The sequence below is a fragment of the Ovis canadensis genome, chromosome 1, assembly GCF_042477335.2.
Source record: "Ovis canadensis isolate MfBH-ARS-UI-01 breed Bighorn chromosome 1, ARS-UI_OviCan_v2, whole genome shotgun sequence".
NCBI lineage: Eukaryota > Metazoa > Chordata > Mammalia > Artiodactyla > Bovidae > Ovis > Ovis canadensis.
The window spans coordinates 239,852,355-239,873,228 of NC_091245.1; the positions used below are offsets into that span (position 1 = coordinate 239,852,355).

General features: G+C 38.9%; 3 protein-coding genes across 10 annotated transcripts in view; 2 read left to right on the forward strand and 1 right to left on the reverse strand.

The window, feature by feature from the left end:
- Positions 1 to 5,597, forward strand: part of P2RY12 (purinergic receptor P2Y12) — a 49,090-nt gene extending 43,493 nt beyond the window's left edge. For all 6 annotated transcript variants that reach the window (XM_069580634.1, XM_069580613.1, XM_069580646.1 and 3 more), the window contains 2 exons: positions 2,570 to 2,733; positions 4,408 to 5,597. In XM_069580634.1, the coding sequence (XP_069436735.1) occupies positions 4,430 to 5,449 (1,020 nt within the window). In that variant the 5' untranslated portion in view covers positions 2,570 to 2,733; positions 4,408 to 4,429 and the 3' untranslated portion in view covers positions 5,450 to 5,597. The remainder of the gene's footprint in view (positions 1 to 2,569; positions 2,734 to 4,407) is intronic.
- The window catches only part of MED12L (mediator complex subunit 12L), a 361,426-nt gene that overhangs the window by 86,862 nt on the left and 253,690 nt on the right, over positions 1 to 20,874 (reverse strand). The window lies entirely within an intron of this gene.
- P2RY13 (purinergic receptor P2Y13) lies at positions 17,254 to 19,251 on the forward strand. Its single transcript, XM_069580664.1, has 2 exons — positions 17,254 to 17,427; positions 17,886 to 19,251. Exon 2 carries the CDS (start codon positions 17,886 to 17,888, stop codon positions 18,900 to 18,902), a length of 1,017 nt encoding a protein of 338 aa, XP_069436765.1. The 5' UTR covers positions 17,254 to 17,427; the 3' UTR covers positions 18,903 to 19,251.

A 20,874-nucleotide genomic window follows, 5' to 3' on the forward strand; every position in this document is an offset into this window, starting at 1 on the left:
TTTTTTTTTTGCTAAACATCGCAATGCCCAATACTCCTTACTTTTTGAACGTATCTTATAATATCTAACCTAAATTTCTACATTCTAACAGGTAAAGCCAAACCAGATGACATGAGAACTGCCTTAAAATGCACGTGCTCCATCAGACGTTCACTAATGTCAACACAACTGCATTTTAAAACCATAAGACAAGTAAACTAAAATAGCATTAAGAGCTAATCCAAGGGCATCATTACCTCTTCATCTCCTCCCCAACCCAGTTTCACAAGGACCACAGGTTCCTACCACTTCAGGGCATGGCCCTCTCCATTCTCTGTAATCCTATTTGAAGCAAATACGTATTTTCAGATAAACAGACTACCTTTAGTAGACTTGATTAAAAAAAAAAAAAGAAACCAATTAAACCATGTGCATATAAAAATCCTAGGGTATACAGAATTAGTTCACTTTTCCAGTCATCTTCCAATGACAAAACACTATCAGAGAAGGTTCACAGACAGGTGTGGTTGCGAGTTAAAGGCAGAGGAGAGATAAAGCTAATTTAGATCAAGATCTGGAGCCTTTCATTTACCCCTCAACTCCCTAGTCACAGCACTATAGAAATCTGGAAACATAAATGAGTTAAGTATACTGAAATAATGTTCCTTTTCTGTGGCATATTAATTTGTTGAAAATAGTCAGGATTTCCCCCACATCACCCCCCAAGCCTTGTTTCATCCAAAGGTCTTAGAAACGCTTCACAAACATTCCGTAAAGCTGACAATCAATCTGGTGTAAAGGCAAGTACGACTCCTATTTTCCTAAAAGGAGTATAGCCATCCCATTCATGGCCTTCCCCTCTCACTGGTGGGCCTCAGTGCGGGGGAAGGGTTGTGGAGACAGTAAGATGGGGAAGACTTTTGCATACAGTGGTCACAGGTGCAGGCTCTAGAACTAGAGAGCATGAGTTGAAATCGGGTCTCTAACTCCGCTGCTCTGCTCCTCTGTGTTCATCCAGAGAACAGAAATAAGACGATTATCTACTTCACAGAATAGTTAACTGATGACAATATAAGAAACCCAAAGTGGGCTATTATTATTCTGAAGCGTATGCGGCATAAAAGCTTTTTCAAAAAGTATGATCTGTCTCTAAACCAACAAATAAATTAATCTTCCAAGAGTATATCATCAAGCCGACGTCTAAATGACTAACAGATGGGGACCATGACGTGACTGACATTTCCACCTGAAATTACCCAAATCCATAGCTTGATTTCAAATCCATAATGCCAGCAAAATTCTCAGCTGGTTTAAATCAGACGCCTTCAACCCTTAAGGAATATGAGCATCACTCCTTCAGGAAACTACAGGTGAGGAAACTACAGCTGAGGGCTGCATCCCTGAGTTGCTGGACCACCGGGGCTAGAACAGTGCCCAGGAAAGTGCATTTCTCATGACTCCTCAGGTGACGCTGAGCTGCTGTTCTATACTTTTAAAACCGTCCGTGAAGATCATCAAATCCACGCTGAGACAGACACACTCAAAACTCAGAAGAAATAAATAACCGAAAGATATATTTACAACAAAGACACTTACCCAAGTGGATCTGCTGGTAACAGAAGGACATTATAGTTTGAAACAGTGTGTGAGTGTGTACACAAGCGTGAGTATCCACAATATTTATATAAAGGTGATAGTGAGTCTCTTCACTGAATGATTGTTGTCATTAGTCACTAAGCCATGTCCAACTCCTTCGCAACCCCATGGCCTGTAAGGACTTCCTAGGCAAGAATACTGGAATGGGTAGCTATTTCCTTCTCCAGGGAATCGTCCCAACTCGGATTGAACCCATGTCTCCTGCCTGACAGGCAGATTCTTTACCACTGAGCCACCTGGAAAGCCCTCACTGAATGATATATTTCCCCAAAAAACAAAGGCAAAGTCAAAAGAAATTTGTTTAAACTCTACTCAAGACAGGCATAAAAGTCCTATATAATAAGCCTAGCAATGGATACAACTGTTTTTTTCTTTCTTAATGTAATTTTACAATCTTCAGTTTTATAATGGGAGGAAATTGTATCGCCTACAAAGAGCTGATCAAATACAGATTTAAAATAATGACATTATTAACCAGGAAAAAAAACAAAGAGCAAGAGACCTAACATCCCTAATGAGCACACATTACAAGTTAATGTGATTACCTGTTAAAAGGCAATAGATCTCCAGTGTTGGGCACAATATGTTTTCAGGTAAATAACCATCTGACAAAGCAAGTCTGCAGCCTTCTCCAGGAAGCAGACATCACCAGGCTTGATCTCTTGGACTTATCATTTGCATGGGAAATAACCCAAAGAACTCACAACGCATCAACTCTATGGCAGGTTTCAGTACAAAGCCACAGGATTTTAAATTGCTTTTTAAAAGATGACTTCTCACCCACCGTGCCCGATATTTCCCAAGGAAATAAAAGCAGAAGTCCTAAAAGCGGGCCAGACGGAAATACAGTGTCTGCACAGCCCTGAGTCCACGGCATCTGAAGGTAATTTCTGATTGTGAAGTCTTCTTCCTCTCTCCCCCTATTTCTCTCCAGAACATTCAAGACCTGCCTGATGAAAGCTCAGCAGATTCTCTATCATAAAGAGTGTGAGCAGCTAAACTAAGACATTAAAAGGAAAATAACAGATGCCACTCTACAGCCTGTAATAACTACCACTTACTGGACACATTCAAATCCTTCAGATCAAGAGTAACCAGGTAATTTTATATCTAGGTATTTGACAAGCATATGTATTTGCACTATGATGTGTGTGTACTTTTTATTTCAAGTTTTCTTAAGGTGGAAACCTTTAATAGCAGTATCAATATGGGTACATAAATGGAATATAAACGAAAATACAAGCTGCCTTAATGATGCTGGAGATAACCATTAACTTCTTCATTAAAGAGAAATTATACAGAACATGGAAAAAATATTCAAATGGTCTTACTTATTTTATCTTGAGTATAAAATCAGATTTGCTATAGTTAGGGGGAGCTGAAGCTCTTCATTGTCAACAATACTTGATAAGCAACTGTTTATGAAAAATGAGCATTCTCAAAGTATAATTTCCAAAACTATCAATGCATAAACAAAGAAAAATGGCAGTTGCAAGTAAGGTTAAGTAGGTTATCTTCTATCAAATTCTAGGGTTTATTTAGTCTTTTTTTTTTTTTTAAGTTAAACTGCTGAGGAGGTATATGACGTAAACCTTTAATTTGTTTAACGTTCAATAATAAAAGGATGGAAAAAAGAATTCCATTGACATCTGGGGGAACTTAGAATTTTTTTCTTGCTATGGAGGTAACTGTGCATTAATATCACCATGTCCTCTATTTAGGAATAATATTTTCTTTACAATCAATTCCATTGGTTTTATGATAAATTCAAATTTTACAAATTTCATTTTATATTTCAAAACTTAGATGCCAAATAATGTATTCAAATTAATATATTCAAGTCAAGTGTTAATTTCCTTTATTGCTGCCTGTTGTGGTCTATGGATCCTATGGATCCAGGCAAGGACATGCTCTTGGTATTTTATTTTAGTTACCATTATACACTCTATAAACCTAGAAAGTATACCTGGGGTATTTTGAGGAATGCCATCTAATGACTACATAGAGAAATCATTTCCTCATTTTTTTTTTAACCATTTAAAATTTCTTCCCTGAATGACAGTCAAGAAAACATACATGAAACCTTAAAATTTACTAAGCAAAGTTGGAAAAGAGATGCACATGGGTTAAAATATTTGCATGCAAAGAATACTCTGTGAGGCTGATTTTCGAATGGATGACAGAACAATACAGAGGCAGAAATACATTCCAATTATAAAGGGAAAAATTTGTTTTCTGCTTTTTATTTAACAGTAAATTTTATACAAGTGATTTGATACAAACTTTTCACTTTTTACTTTAAAAGTCTCTACGCAATTATCAGTCATTTCTCCTTAGAACACTTTGAAGGTACTAGAGAAAATGAAGTCCAGGAGTAAGGATTGCTATAGGAAAAGTGACTATGAATAAAAACAACAAAGTCAGAAGGTAAGGAAATGAAACTGAAGAAGAATAAAGCATAGCCTAAGTATTTCTCTTCTAGGTTTTATGTATACGCAATTTTGCCTAAGATAAAAAATGTTTTATAAGAGGCAAACATTCAAATAATAAGAAATATCATAAAATGTTCTTCAGACTATTTTACTGTGCATATAGAATATCTGCCACTATGAAATATTTTGATTTGGTTTTTCTGTTCTTTACTAACTGCCCCAGTGAGGATCAGGCACCTCAATTTTTAGAGAAGTCTCTCCAAAAACGTTACCCACAGAGATGAGGGCAAAATCAGACAGCAGGGACCTGAAAATGATCATTCCCTCCATCCCCCTCTAGGTAGCAGAGAGAGACACGAGCCATGGACAACCTCAGCTCTGTGGCTGGGAACAGCAGCCAGTGCGGCAGGGACTACAAGATTACCCAGGTGCTCTTCCCACTCCTCTACACTGTCCTGTTTTTTGCTGGACTCATCACAAACAGCCTGGCAATGAGGATTTTCTTCCAAATCCGCAGCAAATCCAACTTTATTATTTTCCTTAAGAACACAGTCATTTCCGACCTCCTCATGATTCTGACTTTTCCATTCAAAATCCTCAGCGATACTAAACTGGGAACAGGACCTCTGAGGGCCTTTGTGTGCCAAGTGACCTCCGTCGTGTTCTATTTCACAATGTACATCAGTATCTCATTCCTAGGACTAATAACTATTGATCGCTACCAGAAGACCACCAGGCCCTTTAAGACAGCCAACCCCAACAATCTCTTGGGGGCTAAGATTCTCTCGGTTGTCATCTGGGCGTTCATGTTCTTAATCTCCTTGCCTAACATGATTCTGACCAACAGGAGGCCGAGTGACAAGACTGTGAAGAAATGCTCATTTCTGAAGTCAGAGTTTGGTCTGGTCTGGCATGAAATAGTCAATTATGTCTGTCAAGTCATTTTCTGGATTAATTTTCTAATTGTCATCGTATGCTATACGCTCATTACCAAAGAACTGTACAAGTCATATGTGAGAACAAGGGGCGCCGGCAAAGTCCCCAAGAAAAAGGTAAACATCAAGGTTTTCATTATCATTGCTGTATTTTTTATATGTTTTGTTCCATTCCATTTTGCCCGAATTCCCTACACCCTAAGTCAAACCCGGGACGTCTTTGACTGCGCTGCTGAGAATACTCTGTTCTACGTGAAAGAGAGCACACTCTGGTTAACGTCCTTAAATGCATGCCTGGATCCATTCATCTACTTTTTCCTTTGCAAATCCTTCAAAAATTCCTTGATGAGTATGCTGAGATGTTCCAATTCTGCATCATCTCCATCCCATGACAACAGGAGAAAAGGACAGGACGGCAGTGACCCAAGTGAGGAGACACCAATGTAAATAAACTGAGATAACATTTCAGTCTATTCGTGTATAGAACTCCCCAAAGGCAAGCACTATGTGGAAAATATTAACACTGACTAAGAAGTAGCTGAGTTAGCAACAATAACTCTTGAAACAAGTAATAAATAAAAGACTACGAAAGCAATTTTCATTTATTTGTCCAATACTGAAAGCAATCTTAAGAAGCAGAGAGGTAACCTAACATGTAGCTGTGTAGCAAAACAAACTGCATCCAATCACCACGCACATGCAAAACTACACACAGGTCATGATATGTAGAGTTTTGACAAAACGGGTAACCGTATAATAATGTACACTGTAATTTAAAAAAATACATTGATCGCAATCCTACTATGAATTTATTATAATCAGCTAAGAATGATACATCTGATAAAATCACACCAATTATTATATACTAATATATGTATATATACTTATACATGCTTATATACATATATATGTATATATTGCAGTCCCTTAACCAAATGCTGACCTATGTGATATTCTTCATAAAAATTTAAGTAATTGAGACATGTAAAACTAGTCACTACTCACTTCCAATTATGAGGAAAAACTTAAGGGATTCAAACTAATTGAAATGGTAACTGATCAGACTAAAAGGTTGTAAAACTACCTTCTCAAGAAAAACAGCAGAAATAGCAAAGTTATTAAAACAGAGTTATTTTACAACATTCAAACACCAGGAATTTATGAATATTTCTTTAACAGCACAGGAACGGTTTACTCATATTTTGATAACTTTAGTAAATAGAGTACCATCAATGATACTGATCTCTATTAACTAGCTTCTAAAAACTGCCTGTGTTTTGGGCTAATGAACATTCATTTCCCCTATGAGAAAAACAAATAAAATAAGATTATGCAGTTGAACAGTATGAACATTAACAGGAAAGTGATGAAAATGTTGGGAATTACCTGTTTGTCATTTGTGTATATAATAAACAATTAACATTAAACTCTAAAACATACTTTGTTGGAATTTCTTTGTTCAAAGTTATGAGATACTATAACTCATATTTTCTATACTCCTATATCAAATGAACCTATTTAAGAAAGGATAGTCGCCAATACTACACTTTTTATTACATGCTGAAACTCCAGTACTTTGGCCACCTCATGTGAAGAGTTGACTCATTGGAAAAGACCCTGATGCTGGGAGGGATTGGGGGCAGGAGGAGAAGGGGACGACAGAGGATGAGATGGCTGGATGGCATCACTGACTAGATGGACGTGAGTCTGTGTGAACTCCGGGAGTTGGTGATGGACAGGGGGCCTGGCGTGCTGCGATTCATGGGGTCGCAAAGAGTCGGACACGACTGAGCGACTGAACTGATTAGGCAAAATCTATTTTGAAGGTGATATCTCATGTCAATTAGTTCATTGTTGTTATTGTTGTCTAGCTGCTAAGTTATGTCTGACCCTTTAAAATCCAGTGGACTAACGCACACCAGGCTCCTCTGTCCATGGGATTTCCCAGGCAAAAATACTGGAATAGGTTGCCTTTTCCTTTTCCAGAGGATCTTTCCAATTGAGGGATCAAACCTGCTTCTCCTGCATTGGCAGGCAGGTTCCTTACCACTGAAACACCAGGGAATCCAATTAGTTCATACCTAAATGAAAAATTAGGTCAAACTTATAATGTTGTGAGATTCCACACAAGCCATATTGTTTTTTTAATGTAAACAAAACACACATCACACTTGGAAATGGACATGATTTATCAATTATTTATGATCCTCAGAGGTGATTCCCAAATACAAAGCAGAGATACCAATATCTAAATATGATGTGAGAAGAAATAAAAGGGATTAGCTGTAGTAAAAGGAAGTTCACCGAATTCCAATATAATAGATTCTATTCTACTAAGTTAAATTTCAGTACAAAGCTGAGCTCGTTTAACTCTCTAGACAGTAACTATTCTCAAGCAAGCAGCCACATTTCCTTCTCTGGCACGTCTGCAAGCGAGCACTGGATGTCAGTGCAGAGGAACACAGAGATACGAATCAAAAAAGATGCATATTCGACTTACTGCTAGGGCAAAGGCAGTAGCCATTTCTGCCAGAGAGGCCAATGCACTTCACTCTAATGTCCTATGAGCAAACTCGTTCTGTAAGAACACCAGGATATTTGAGCTGGAAAAGAAATAAGGATCAACAAATCTGACTACCTTACTTTGAATATGGGAAATATAAAGGGCAGATCTACTCCTCAATCTAGCCAAGTCACGGGTAGACTGGCCACGGATTAGAGCTGGCCGCGTCATGCTGGCAGGGTCACACTAGGTGTCGGAAGACTGCATGGCAGGCAGAGATTTCCTGAATGATCTTTCATTTGGGATTAAATGCATTCACAGAGATGATGAAATCAAAAAGAGAAATAACCAGAAAAGCTAATGGTGCTACAATACTTTTGCAAAACAAACAAACAAACTTGTTCAATGTTTGGCATTATCTAGGTTATTATACATAATATGAAAAATTTATGTTAAACTGATCATACTAAACCATACTTAGCTGAGAGTTTTTATTCCAATACATTAGAAGCATATACTCCTTTATCAAATATCAAACTGAACCCATTCAAGACAGATTAAGAGATCACTATTTATGGAGTACTCATTTTACACAGAACATGTCACTATCTCTAGCTTTAGGAATTTTAATATACACAATATATCTCTCATTTCACAATAACTTCAAAAAGAGAGAGAGAGAGACATCAAATTTTGTAGATAGAGATTCAGAAGATGAGACAGACAAAACACAGTCGTGCCCATAAAAGTGGCTAAGAAGTCCTAATGATGCTGGTTACTGGCATTTTCTCCCAGTGGTTTCTTATATAAATAGTCTAAAGCAGGTGTGACAAATTTTAACCTGCAAGTCAAATCTAGCCCAGCACCTGATTCATACAACCTGTGATTTAAGAATGGTTTTTACACTTTCAAATATTTGCAGGAGGAAAATTGGAAGAATAAAACTTCACACTGCACAAAGTTGTATGACATTCAAATTTCACTGTCTGTAAGGTTTTATTAGCACACAGCCACACGCACCCACAGTTTACTATGTCTGATTTCCTGCTACAACAACAGGGCTGAGTAGCTGTGACAGACTGAGGGGCCACAAAACCTAAATATTTACTACCTGGCTATTTAGAAGACTGACAGCTCTGCACTGGAACCCTAAAACTTCAAAGAAATTCACTGTATAGAGAAAGGGCCCTCTTCTTGATGCATCTCAGTGTTTCAGCAGCTTTGCACTGAAAACATCTGCAGGTCCCTTTGGCTGACCTAGGTCATAATGGCTGGCTGGTAACATTCAAAGTGGAAAGTGGGATTATATTGATGCTGGTGGGAACAAAATATGCAAATATACTTACAAGCCAATAAAAGAAACAGCCTGACTTTAAATACATAAATAAATAAAAATGGGAAAGGGGCAAGAGAAATCAATTCCCAAGAGAAATACAAATAGATATTAAAAATATGAAAAGATATGCACCCTCATTAATAAATGTTTATGTTTACATGGCATGGCTTTTTTCACCTGTAAATTTAGAATTGATTTAAAAGATTTTTAACAATTTTGTTGGGAATCCCACTTGATCAGACAAAAAATGAGTACAATCTTTCAGGAAAACTTTTTAAAATACCATTCAACATATCAATGCATATCCTTTGATCCAGAAATCCCACTTCTAGGAAACTTTCTATAAGTATATGTTAGCATAAATACATGTAGTGGTATTTGATCTACAGCATGTTTTTAATAGAGAAAAATTGGAGGGAAAAAAAGTAAATGCCCAAAAGCAACAGCTTATATAAACTATGATAACTTTATATAGTATAACCCTTTTATAAAAATTGTTAGTAAATCTTTATATACTAACATGGAATGAAAAAAAGATGTAATATGTCAATAAATATAAATATATATATATACACACGTATACATATTTGCACACACATTGGTACATGTATTTAAGGAAGATTAACTTTCACCGTGCAGAAGCATGATGTCAGTGACGGACCACGCAAAAGTGCGGCCTCGGAGAGGAGCTATCCCACGTCAAAGGAGTGGTGGCTGCGCGGGCGCAGGAGGGCCGAGAGGAGCTACTCCACATTCAAGGTCAGGAGGGACGACCTCATCCAAGGTAAGGAGCAGTGGCTGAACTTTGCTGGAGCGGCCGTGAAGACATACCTCACGTCCAAAGTGAGAGAAACCCAAGTTAGGACGGTAGGTGTTGCAAGAGGGCATCAGAGGGCAGACACACTGAAACCAAAATCACAGAAAACTAGTCAATCTAATCACACTAGGACCACAGCCTTGTCTAACTCCATGAAACTAAGCCATGCCCTGTGCGGCCACTCAAGATGGGTGGGTTCTGGTGGAGAGGTCTAACAGAATGTGGCCCACTGGAGAAGGGAATGGCAAACCACTTCAGTATTCTTGCCTTGAGAACCCCATGAACAGTATGAAAAGGCAAAATGATAGGATACTGAAAGAGGAACTCCCCAGGTCAGTAGGTGCCCAATATGCTACTGGAGATCAGTGGAGAAATAACTCCAGAAAGAATGAAGGGATGGAGCTAAAGCAAAAACAATACCCAGTTGTGGATGGGACTGGTGATAGAAGCAAGGTCCAATGCTGTAAGAGCAATATTGCATAGGAACCTGGAATATTAGGTCCATGAATCAAGGCAAATTGGAAGTGATCAAACAGGAGATGGCAAGAGTGAACGTTGACATCCTAGGAATCAGTGAACTAAAATGGACTGGAATGGGTGAATTTAACTCAGATGACCATTAAATCCACTACTGCAGGCAGGAATCCCTTGGAAGAAATGGAGTAGCCATCTTCGTCAACAAAAGGGTCCAAAATGCAGTACTTGGATGCAATCTCAAAAACGACAAAATGATCTCTGTTTGTCTCCAAGGCAATCTGTTCAATATCACGGTAATCCAAGCCTATGCCCCAACCAGTAATGCTGAAGAAGCTGAAGTTCAACAGTTCTATGAATACCTACAAGACCTTTTAGAACTAACACCCAAAAAAGATGTCCTTTTCATTATAGGGGACTGGAATGCAAAAGTAGGAAGTCAAGAAACACCTAGAGTAACAGGCAAATTTGGCCTTGGAGTACAGAATGAAGCAGGGTAAAGGCTAATAGAGTTCTGCCAAGAGAACGCACTGGTCATAGCAAACACCCTCTTCCAACAACACAAGAGAAGACTCTACACATGGACATCACCAGATGGTCAACACCAAAATTAGATTGATTATATTCTTTGCAGCCAAAGATGGAGAAACTCTATACATTCAGCAAAAACAAGACCGGGAGCTGACTGTGGCTCAGATCATGAACTCCTTATTGCCAAATTCAGACAAGAAGAAATTGAAGAAAGTGGGGGAAACCACTAGACCATTTAGGTATGACCTAAATCAAACCCCTTATGATTATACACTGGAAGTGAGAAGTAGATTTAAGGGACTAGATCTGATAAAGTGCCTGATGAACTATGGACGGAGGTTCATGACATTGTACAGGAGACAGGGATCAAGACCATTCCCATGGAAAAGAAATGCAAAAACCCAAAATGGCTGAGGAGGCCTTACAAATAGCTGTGAAAAGAAGAGAAGTGAAAAGCAAAGGAGAAAAAGAAAGATGTAAGCATCTGAATGCAGAGTTCAAAAGAATAGCAAGGAGAGATAAGAAAGCCTCAGTGATCAATGCAAAGAAATAGAGGAAAACAACAGAATGGGAAAGACTAGAGATCTCAAGAAAATTTGAGATACCAAGGGAACATTTTATGCAAAGATGGGCTTGATAAAGGGCAGAAATGGTAGGGACCTAACAGAAGCAGAAGATATTAAGAAGAGGTGGCAAGAATACATAGAAGAACTGTACAAAAAAGATCTTCATGATCCAGATAATCACAATAGTGTGATCACTCACCTAGAGCCAGACATCCTGGAATGTGAACTCAAGTGGGCCTATAGGAAGCATCACTACAAACAAAGCTAGTGGAGGTGATGGAATTCCAGTTGAGCTATTACAAATCCTCAAAGATGATGCTATGAAAGTGCTGCACTCAATATACCAGCAAATTTGGGAAATTCAGCAGTGGCCACAAGACTGGAAAAGGTCAGTTTTCATTCCAATCCCAAAGAAAGGCAATGCCAAAGAATGCTCACACTACTGCATAATTGCACTCATCTCACACGCTAGTAAAGTAATGCTCAAAATTCTCCAAGCCAGGCTTCAACAATATGTGATCTGTGAACTTCCAGATGTTCACTGGTTTTAGAAAAGGCAAAGGAACCAGAGATCAAATTGCCAACATTCGCTGGATCATGGAAAAGCAAGACAGTTCCAGAAAAACATCTATTTCTGCTTTACTGACTATGCCAAAGCCTTTGACTGTGTGGATCACAATAAACTGTGGAAAATTCTGAAAGAGATGGGAATACCATACCACCTGAATTGCCTCTTGAGAAACCTCTATGCAGGTCAAGAAGCAACAGTTAGAACTGAACACAGAACAACAGACTGGCTCCAAATAGGAAAAGGAGTACTTCAAGGCTGTATATTGTCACCCTGCTTATTTAACTTCTATGCAGAGTACATTATGAGAAATGCTGGGCTGGAGGAAGCACAAGCTGGAATCAAGACTGCCAAGAGAAATATTCATAAGCTCAGATATGCAGATGACACCACCCTTATGGCAGAAAGTGAACTAAAAAGCCTCTTGATGAGAGTGAAAGAGGACAGTGAAAAAGTTGGCTTAAAGCTCAACATTCAGGAAACGAAGATCATGGCATCTGGTCCCATCACTTCATGGGAAATAGATGGGGATACAGTGGAAACACTGGCTGACTTTATTTTTGGGGCTCCAAAATCACTGCAGATGGTGATTGCAGCCATGAAATTAAAAGACCCTTACTCCTTGTAAGGAAAGTTATGAGCAACCTAGATAGCATATTCAAAAGCAGAGACATTACTTTGTCAACAAAGGTCCATCTAGTCAAGGCCATGGTCTTTCCAGTGGTCTTGTGTGGATGTGAGAGTTGGACTATAAAGAAAGCTGAGTGCTGAAGAATTGATGCTTTTCAACTGTGGTGTTGGAGAAGACTCTTGAGAGTCCCTTGGACTGCAAGGAGATCCAACCAGTCCATCCTAAAGGAGATCAGTCCTTGGGTGTTCACTGGAAGGACTGATGTTGAATCTGAAAACACCAATACTTCGTCACTTCATGCAAAGAGTTGACTCATTTGAAAAGACCCTGATGCTGGGAAAGATTGAGGTCAGGAGGAGAAGGGGATGACTGAGGACGGGATGGCTGGATGGCATCACCGACTTGATGGACATGAGTTTGGGTAAACTGTGGGAGTTGGTGATGGACAGGGAGGCCTGGCATGCTGTGATTCATGGGATCACAAAGAGTCAGACACGACTGAACGACTGAACTGATCTTTCTACTGTACATTAATATGTCAATAACTGAATTCTTCAAACTTTTTTATAACAAAATTATGAAACTGGATACTAATATAGATATTTCAGATTATAGTGTAAATTTATTGCCTGTTTCCAGTTTTATGTAGAGATTTTATAATACCAAATTCATTTATACACATGGATCACTACAGTAATGTTAAGCTGCATAATGTATTTTAGATTACTACCACCTTGGGTTAGGGCTTCTCTGATAGTTCAGTTGGTAAAGAATCCGCCTGCAATGTAGGAGACCCTGGTTTGATTCCTGGGTCAGGAAGATCTGCTGGATAAGGGATAGGCTACCCACTCCAGTATTCTTGGGCTTCCATGTGGCTCAGCTGGTAAAGAATCTCCCTGCAATGTGGGAGACCTGGGTTTGATCCCTGGGTTGGGAAGATCCTCTGGAGAAGAGAAAGGCTACCGACTCCAGTATTCTGGCCTGAAAAATCCCATGGAGCCCATGGGGTCGCAAAGAGTCAGACTCCACTGAGCAACTTTCACTTTCACTTCACTTTCACCTTGGGTTAATTCAGTGTGAGATTTTAAACACTTTTATATAATCTGGGGAAGTACCATGGTATCCTTCGATGGGAAGTAAAAGGCTCTTCTATGAGTACAGGAGTTCCAATTTTGACTTTCATTTCAATTGAAAGCAAGTACTTCCTCATCTTTTCCATTATTATTCATATGGTACTGGTTACATTGATAGGAACTTTATATTGTTGAGTTTGATTCAAAAGACATTCCATAAGGAGATGACAATTTCTTCATTCATTTCCATTTGGCAGGCTTCTAATTTCTAATACTTTTCCTTACATATTTAACTCTCTCCTGATAATACTGCTATGAACCAATTTATGTTTTCAACTGAGTACCCCACTTTGAGACAAAGAGATTCACAAATCCATGAAAGTGTATTATGTGTGTGAAGTCGCTCAGCCGTGTCTGACTCTTTGCAACCCCATGGACTGTAGCTTACCAGGCTCCTCTGTCCATGGGATTTTCCAAGCAATAGTACTGGAATGGACTGCCATTTCCTTCTCCAGGGGATCTTCCCAACCCAGGGATCAAACCCAGATCTCCCGCATTGTAGACAGACGCTTTACTGTCTAAACTAAAGTGGATTATACCTCTTAGCAACAAGAAACATCCAGCTCAAAAACTGCAGAATTTGATAAGCACTCCTACACTCATCCTGTCTCTGGCAGTCGGAAGAGAGCGGGCCTGGTTCCAAGCGGGAGGCTCTGGAACCAAACTGTGTGGGTTTGCAGAGGGCTTCAGTTGCAGGACTTTGGGCAACCTGCTTAACGCCTGTGATTCCATTTTCTCATCTGTAAAATAGGACAGATCTCTGAGCTTTTTGTAATAGTTCAGTTCAGTTGCTCAGTCATGTCCAACTCTTTGCGACCCCATAGACTACAGCAGGTTAGGCTTCCCTGTCCTTCACCACCTCCCAGAGCTTGCTCAAACTCGTATTCAAGTTGGTGATGCCATCCAACCATCTCATCTTCTGTCATCCCCTTCTCCTCCTGCTTTCAATCTTTCTCAGCATCAGTGTCTTTTCCAATGAGTCAGTTCTTCACGTCACGTGGCCAAAGTATTGGAGCTTCACTTCAGCATCAGTCCTTCCAATGCAGGACTGATTTCTTTAAGAGACCACATAATCACTTAGAACAGTATATCTAGTGTGATTTCATTGGTTTTGACTAAATTCCTTTGAGCTTGATGAGATTTTAAATGTTTTGTTGAGGAACCTGCCAAATCATAATAATTTCTAGGACTTTTCATGGTATATCTTCTTTGATTCACTCCTTTAGTCGGTTATTCCCACAGGTATAGAGTATTCCATTTTTAATTTCACTTAACAAGAAACTTACTAACATAAACGATCTGACAAACGTTATTCAAAGCGCTTGGCAAGCATTCAAACATCGTTATACCCTTAACAACCCAATGAAGCAAATGCTATTATTTATTTTCATTGTTATGAGAGGACAATGGATTCATAGAGAGCCTAAGTAGCTTGACCAAGGTCACAAGTAAAGTAAGTTGGAATATAAGGAAATGAACCCAGGCACTCTGGCTCGTGAGCATTGCTCCTGTCCCATCACAGCCTCTCAGGTGCAGCATCAAGGCAGAGGACCCTCCCCTAGTGGGTACCAACACTGCTGTGAACTAAGAGACCACTGGCTAACATGTATGAAGCACACAGACATAAAGGAGTCTGTTGGATATTTCCTATGGTCAAACATTTTGAAACCTATATTTAAGAGAAGATACTTCTGTAACTCTAGAAATGCCACCATAAATCAGTTCCCCTTTTGAGGTTTCCCACTCTTTGGCATTTTGAAATTTGACCAAAAAGTTATTTCCAGTTTTCATATTATGAAACTAACTTGTACAGCATTTCCCTTGTTTAAACTGAAACTATCCCAAACCTGCATCTAAATAATGGATTTGGAGCCATCAGGAAATTTATACTTAATTACATAGGTCTAATTCCTCTATTTAAATTTTTGTCTAAGTTTGTTTTCATTCTCTACTGAAGCAAACAATAGGATATATGTTTTAATTATGTTCCATAACATTAATAAAACTCAAAATCTGTATCTCCAAGAAACAATTTATCTAAGTCAAACATCAATGTTTCTTTTCTTTTTAAATTTATTTATTTTAATTGGAGGCTGCTTAGTTTACAATATTGTAGTGGTTTTTGGCATACATCAACATGAATCATCCATGGGGGTACATGTGATCCCCATCCTGAATCCCCCTCCCACCTCCCTCCCCATCCCCATCCCATCCCTCAGGGTCATCCCAGTGCACCAGCCCTGAGCACCCTATCTCATGCATCAAACCTGGACTAGCGATCTATTTCACATATGATAATATACATGTTTCAATGCTGTTCTCTCAAATCATCCCACCCTTGCCTTCTTCTCCCACAGAGTCCAAAAGTCTGTTCTTTACATCTGTGTCTCTTCTGCTGTCTCGCATATAGGGTCATATGGTCTAAATTCCATATATATGCATTAATATACTGTATTGATGTTTTCCTTTCTGACTTACTTCACTCTGTATAATAGGCTCCAGTTTCATCCACCTCGTCAGAACTGATTCAAATACATTCTTTTTAATAGCTGAGTAATATTCCATCGTGTCTATATATCACAGCTTTCTTATCCATTCTTCTGCCAGAATACCAATCTTTAAAACTGTGCCACCACAATGGTAGTTTCAACCCAAATTATTAGGCATCCTATTCTCTCAGAAAAATGTCCAGTGGGTTACTGAATTCTCAGAATTCACCGAAAATGCTCAATCAAGCCAACACAACAGTCTAGTCCAATCCTGTGGTAAAACTCACAGCAAGAAATATGAAATGAAACTCACCATGGAGAACTCCACATTACCTCATAAGATCTCCTGATTTCCTCATTCACTTTATCTGGTGAGGAAACATTTCTTCATAGGCAACAACTTTCTCCTTACAAAAGCAGCAATTACATCCTTTCAGAAATTTTACAGAATTCAGCTCAAGGTTGATGAAATTCCTGAAATCTTTAGCACTTTGCCAAGTCACAAATACAGGAACAGAGTTCCAAAAATGGCTTTCCCGTAAGTAAAATAGTGTATTTCCATTTAAATCTGCCGTTCGTTCACCAGAGCAGTTGAGTAGCTAACAATTTTTTCATGCTTCACATGTAGTCAGCACTATTCTAGGCATTCATCTCAGTCTCTAAACACCGAAGTATGCAGTATTATTAAACCCATTGTACAGATGGGGAAAATGAGGTTTAAAGCTACTAAATCATTTGTCTATTATCTACTACCTAGTAATACGTGATTCTGAAATTCTAACCCCCCAAATCTGGCCCAAAATAGGCCTTGCCTCTTAGAAAATATATCACTTCATCTCTCAAAGGTTGAAAGACCAAACAAAAGATTAAGATAAATGTCTACAGAAATCATCAGGTCATCCCAATGAACACAAATTTCTGAAAAGAACAGTCTACAAGGGTGCATGCAGATGATGACGCTGTCTGGTTTTAGAGTCAACACTTACTCTCCTATAGTATAAGGCTATTTTCTTTACAATTTCTCCCTCCTGTTATTATAAGGCATTAAAAATTTCACTGAACATGTAGAGAAGATAAACTGCAGGAAAGTTATTATACGAGACAAATATAAAAATGACTGCAACTGAATTGATTTATTCAAACCATAGTACATTAACAGTACCTAAGTTTAAAATAAAGAGGTTCCTTATTAGAGAACCCCTCAAAGGATTACATATGAAGAGGTTCTAATGGATCTCACTGCACACGTGAAAATGAGGAAGGAAACTTGGTATAAGAAAGCAGAACAGCATTTGCTTCATATGCCTTTCATGGGCTGAACTAATGACTGCCTCGATCGATCGGAAGACACTGAGCTGAGTTTTCTTCCAAACAAAGGTGAATTTCAATTGTTATTATGAGTGGCTTGCTTATAAACAGTAGAATATTTTCAAGAGGGAAAAATGCTTTAAGTTTAACATTCTATAAACCATAGATTATAAGCACAGGAAATGTCACAGTGTACAGCAGTGCAACATGGATACTTTTACCTCTTCGCCAGTTTTATTTTACTGCCAGGTAATTAAAAGTAGAACCTGTGAATGGGGTAGAGTCTGTTATTTGGATTTCATAAGGGTGTGAAAGTAATGGGACTGTTAATTAAGTACCAAAACTGTACTATGGGCTTTAAAAATGCTAGCCAGAAACAACATGTGCTTTCTCAACGGATTTATTAAATGTGATGAATAAATTTAAGGTGCAAACACGCTGCAGACCTAAAGTCTGTTTTTAACAAGGAGCATTTTGAAGTCATGAAATGCTTCTTGTTTTACTTTGTGTATATGTTTTTTTAACAGATGACACTGGCAACCACGAATGTGACAGGGATGAAGGGCTTCAACGGGTCTGAGCGGTGCCCCCGAGACCTGAAGACGGCACAGCTGGTGTTCCCGGCCATCTACACTATTGTTTTCTTCATGGGCATCCTGCTGAATGCTTTGGCCCTGTGGGTGTTCATTCATATTCCCAGCTCCTCCACCTTCGTTGTATACCTCAAAAACACTTTGGTGGCTGACTTGATAATGACGCTCACGCTTCCATTTAAAATCCTCTCCGACGCTCGTCTCGGACCCTGGCAGCTCAGAGCCTTCGTGTGTCGTTTCTCTGCCGTTATCTTTTATGACACCATGTACGTGGGCATTACACTGCTGGGGCTCATAGCCTTTGATAGGTTCCTCAAGATCATCAGACCTTTCGGAAAATTCTTCGTACAAAAACCTGCTTTTGCAAAAGGGGTCTCATCCCTCATCTGGCTCTTTTTGTTCCTCCTCTCGCTGCCAAACATGATCTTGAGCAACAAGGAAGCAACACCATCTTCTGTGAAAAAGTGTGCCTCCTTAAAGGGTCCTCTGGGGCTGAAATGGCATGCAGCAGTGAATTACATTTCCCAGTTCATCTTCTGGACTGTTTTTGTCCTAATGCTTCTCTTCTATACGGTTATTGCAAAAAAGGTGTATGATTCTTACAGGAAGTCCAAGAGTAAGGACAGCAAGAACAACAAAAGGCTAGAAGGTAAAGTGTTTGTTGTCGTGGCTGTTTTCTTTGTGTGTTTTGCTCCGTTTCATTTCTCCAGAATCCCATATACTCACAGTCAAACCAACAGTAAGACTGATTGCCGACTGCAAAATCAACTGTTTCTAGCTAAAGAAGCAACTCTCTTTTTGGCAGCAACTAACATTTGCATGGATCCCTTAATATATATACTCTTATGTAAAAGATTCACAGAGAGGCTACCGTGCATGAAAGGGAGGCAGACTGCAGCATTCACTCAGGAAAATCATACGAGTCAGTCGGACAATATAACCCTAGGCTGATAACCTTATCATGGTTAACTATTTATTGATGAGACTTCAAATGACAATTTACTTGGAAATCAAACCTAGGCAATGAAAAAAAAATGGATTAGAACAAAAGTTGGGTTACTTTTTACTATACTGGTTTATAGAAAGGATCATGTCAACTTTAATTCCACTGTAATCTATTCATAAGCAGAATAAAGCCTTAGTAAGAGAAAGCACAATAGGAAGCAAATGGTGGCCACTAGAGGTCACCTTTTCAAGAGCATTCACTTCCACTTTGGAAAAAGTGTATTATGGGGAAATGTATGTTTCTAAAAACACCTATTTTTTTAAATATAAAGAAATATATTCCTTCACTCTAAAATGCCTCTTCAAGTTCTTTTGCATGTAATTCAAACAACACTACTGCTTTTGTATCCCACTTGCCAATTTAAAAAAACAACAACAAAAAAAACGACAACTTGCAAGTCCTTTGGTGAGAACTGAAGCTAGAGGTTGAAATGGATGCTAGAAGGAAAGCCTCTGGGGAGTAGGTCAGAAAGCCCTTTGACACCAGATTGTACTTCTCCTTACAATTACAAATGGCCTCTTCCCCAGTATGCCACTACACTAGAGGAGGCACGAGCAGCGTTATTAAGTCATAAAAAAATACCGGAATACATCCTGCTGCTAAGTTGCTTCAGTCGAATACATCCTAAGTGTGTACAATTCAAGAGTAAGAATACTGTATTCTAAAGTCTTTGGGATCTTCCCTCTGCCCAGCGGATACTCTAACGGTGGTGCAATATTCCACCTATTCAGCAAAGCCTTCCAGCACCTCCGCGCTCTTTCCTCACGTCTCTGGTTGAAAACAACTACTCCCACATCTGGGTAGAGTCTCAATGCAGATTTCCTATAGATAGCAGTATTCTTGAATGCATCCTCTAATGATGGTCAGGATTATTTAAGAAAGGCAACATGTTTTAAAGACAGAAATATGCCATGTTTTCTTGGTATCGCCCGTGATACTTTCAACAGATAATAAATTACTAATATTTTAAATAGAATATGTCATTATGCCATTTCTCGGTATATATATAGACAGAAATGCTGACCCACAATCAGTGAAATCCATACTGGGAAATTTTTAGAGGATGATGACCTATTTGTACTTATATATCTCTGCATTTCCCCAAATACTTTGTGGTAAAAAAAAAAAAAAAAAAAACACCCTTAAAGTATGTTCATCTGCAGTTGTGGGTGCTGATTTGTACCTTCTAGATAAAATGTACAAAGGAGTACTTATGCTCTGCAGATATGCCAGTAGCTCCAATACAAACATCACAATGTGAAGCCCACGTCTTCTTCCATGGCCCCAAAGACCCTAGCACTTGCCCGAACTTTCTAGCCTTTTCTCCTAACTGTTCTTCCATCCCTGGAACTCTCTTATATAAGTTTGTAACTATCAGAAAATGCCATGCTCCTATTTTACCCCTGTGTCAATGAACTTGTAAATTTCCCTCTGACTCACCAAGAAAACCTTTACCCATCCATGGAACTCTAAGTTGCCATTACTCAGTCCATGAAATCTCATCTGGCTAACTTCCCAACATCGCCCCAAACCCGATCACTCCCTCATCTGTATGTTGTCATACCTCAAATATTGTAATGATCACACTGCTTTGTAATTACTGATTCACAGATGTATCTACTCCTTTAATAACCTATGTGCACTTTTGAGGGCAGAGAGAGCAATCAATAAATATTTGATAAAATATACCAAGCCAAACTACCTTTATTTTTATATACCAGAAAAGCAAAAGGGAAGCCAATTCTCACTGACGTTTTACTTTTCAAAACGTAACATAGATTTCTTAAAACCTCAAGCTCTTTTTAGTTGGTCTCCTATGCATGTACACAGAAGCCTGGGAAGCGGGGGCGTTCCTGGGTTCACTAGTGAATGACCAGGAAGGAAGGAAGGATTGCTGAACAGTACACGTATAGCTTG

Coding starts and splice junctions, on each gene's coding strand:
- P2RY13 (XM_069580664.1), top strand. CDS start 17,886: ATGACACTGGCAACCACGAATGTGACAGGGATGAAGGGCTTCAACGGG.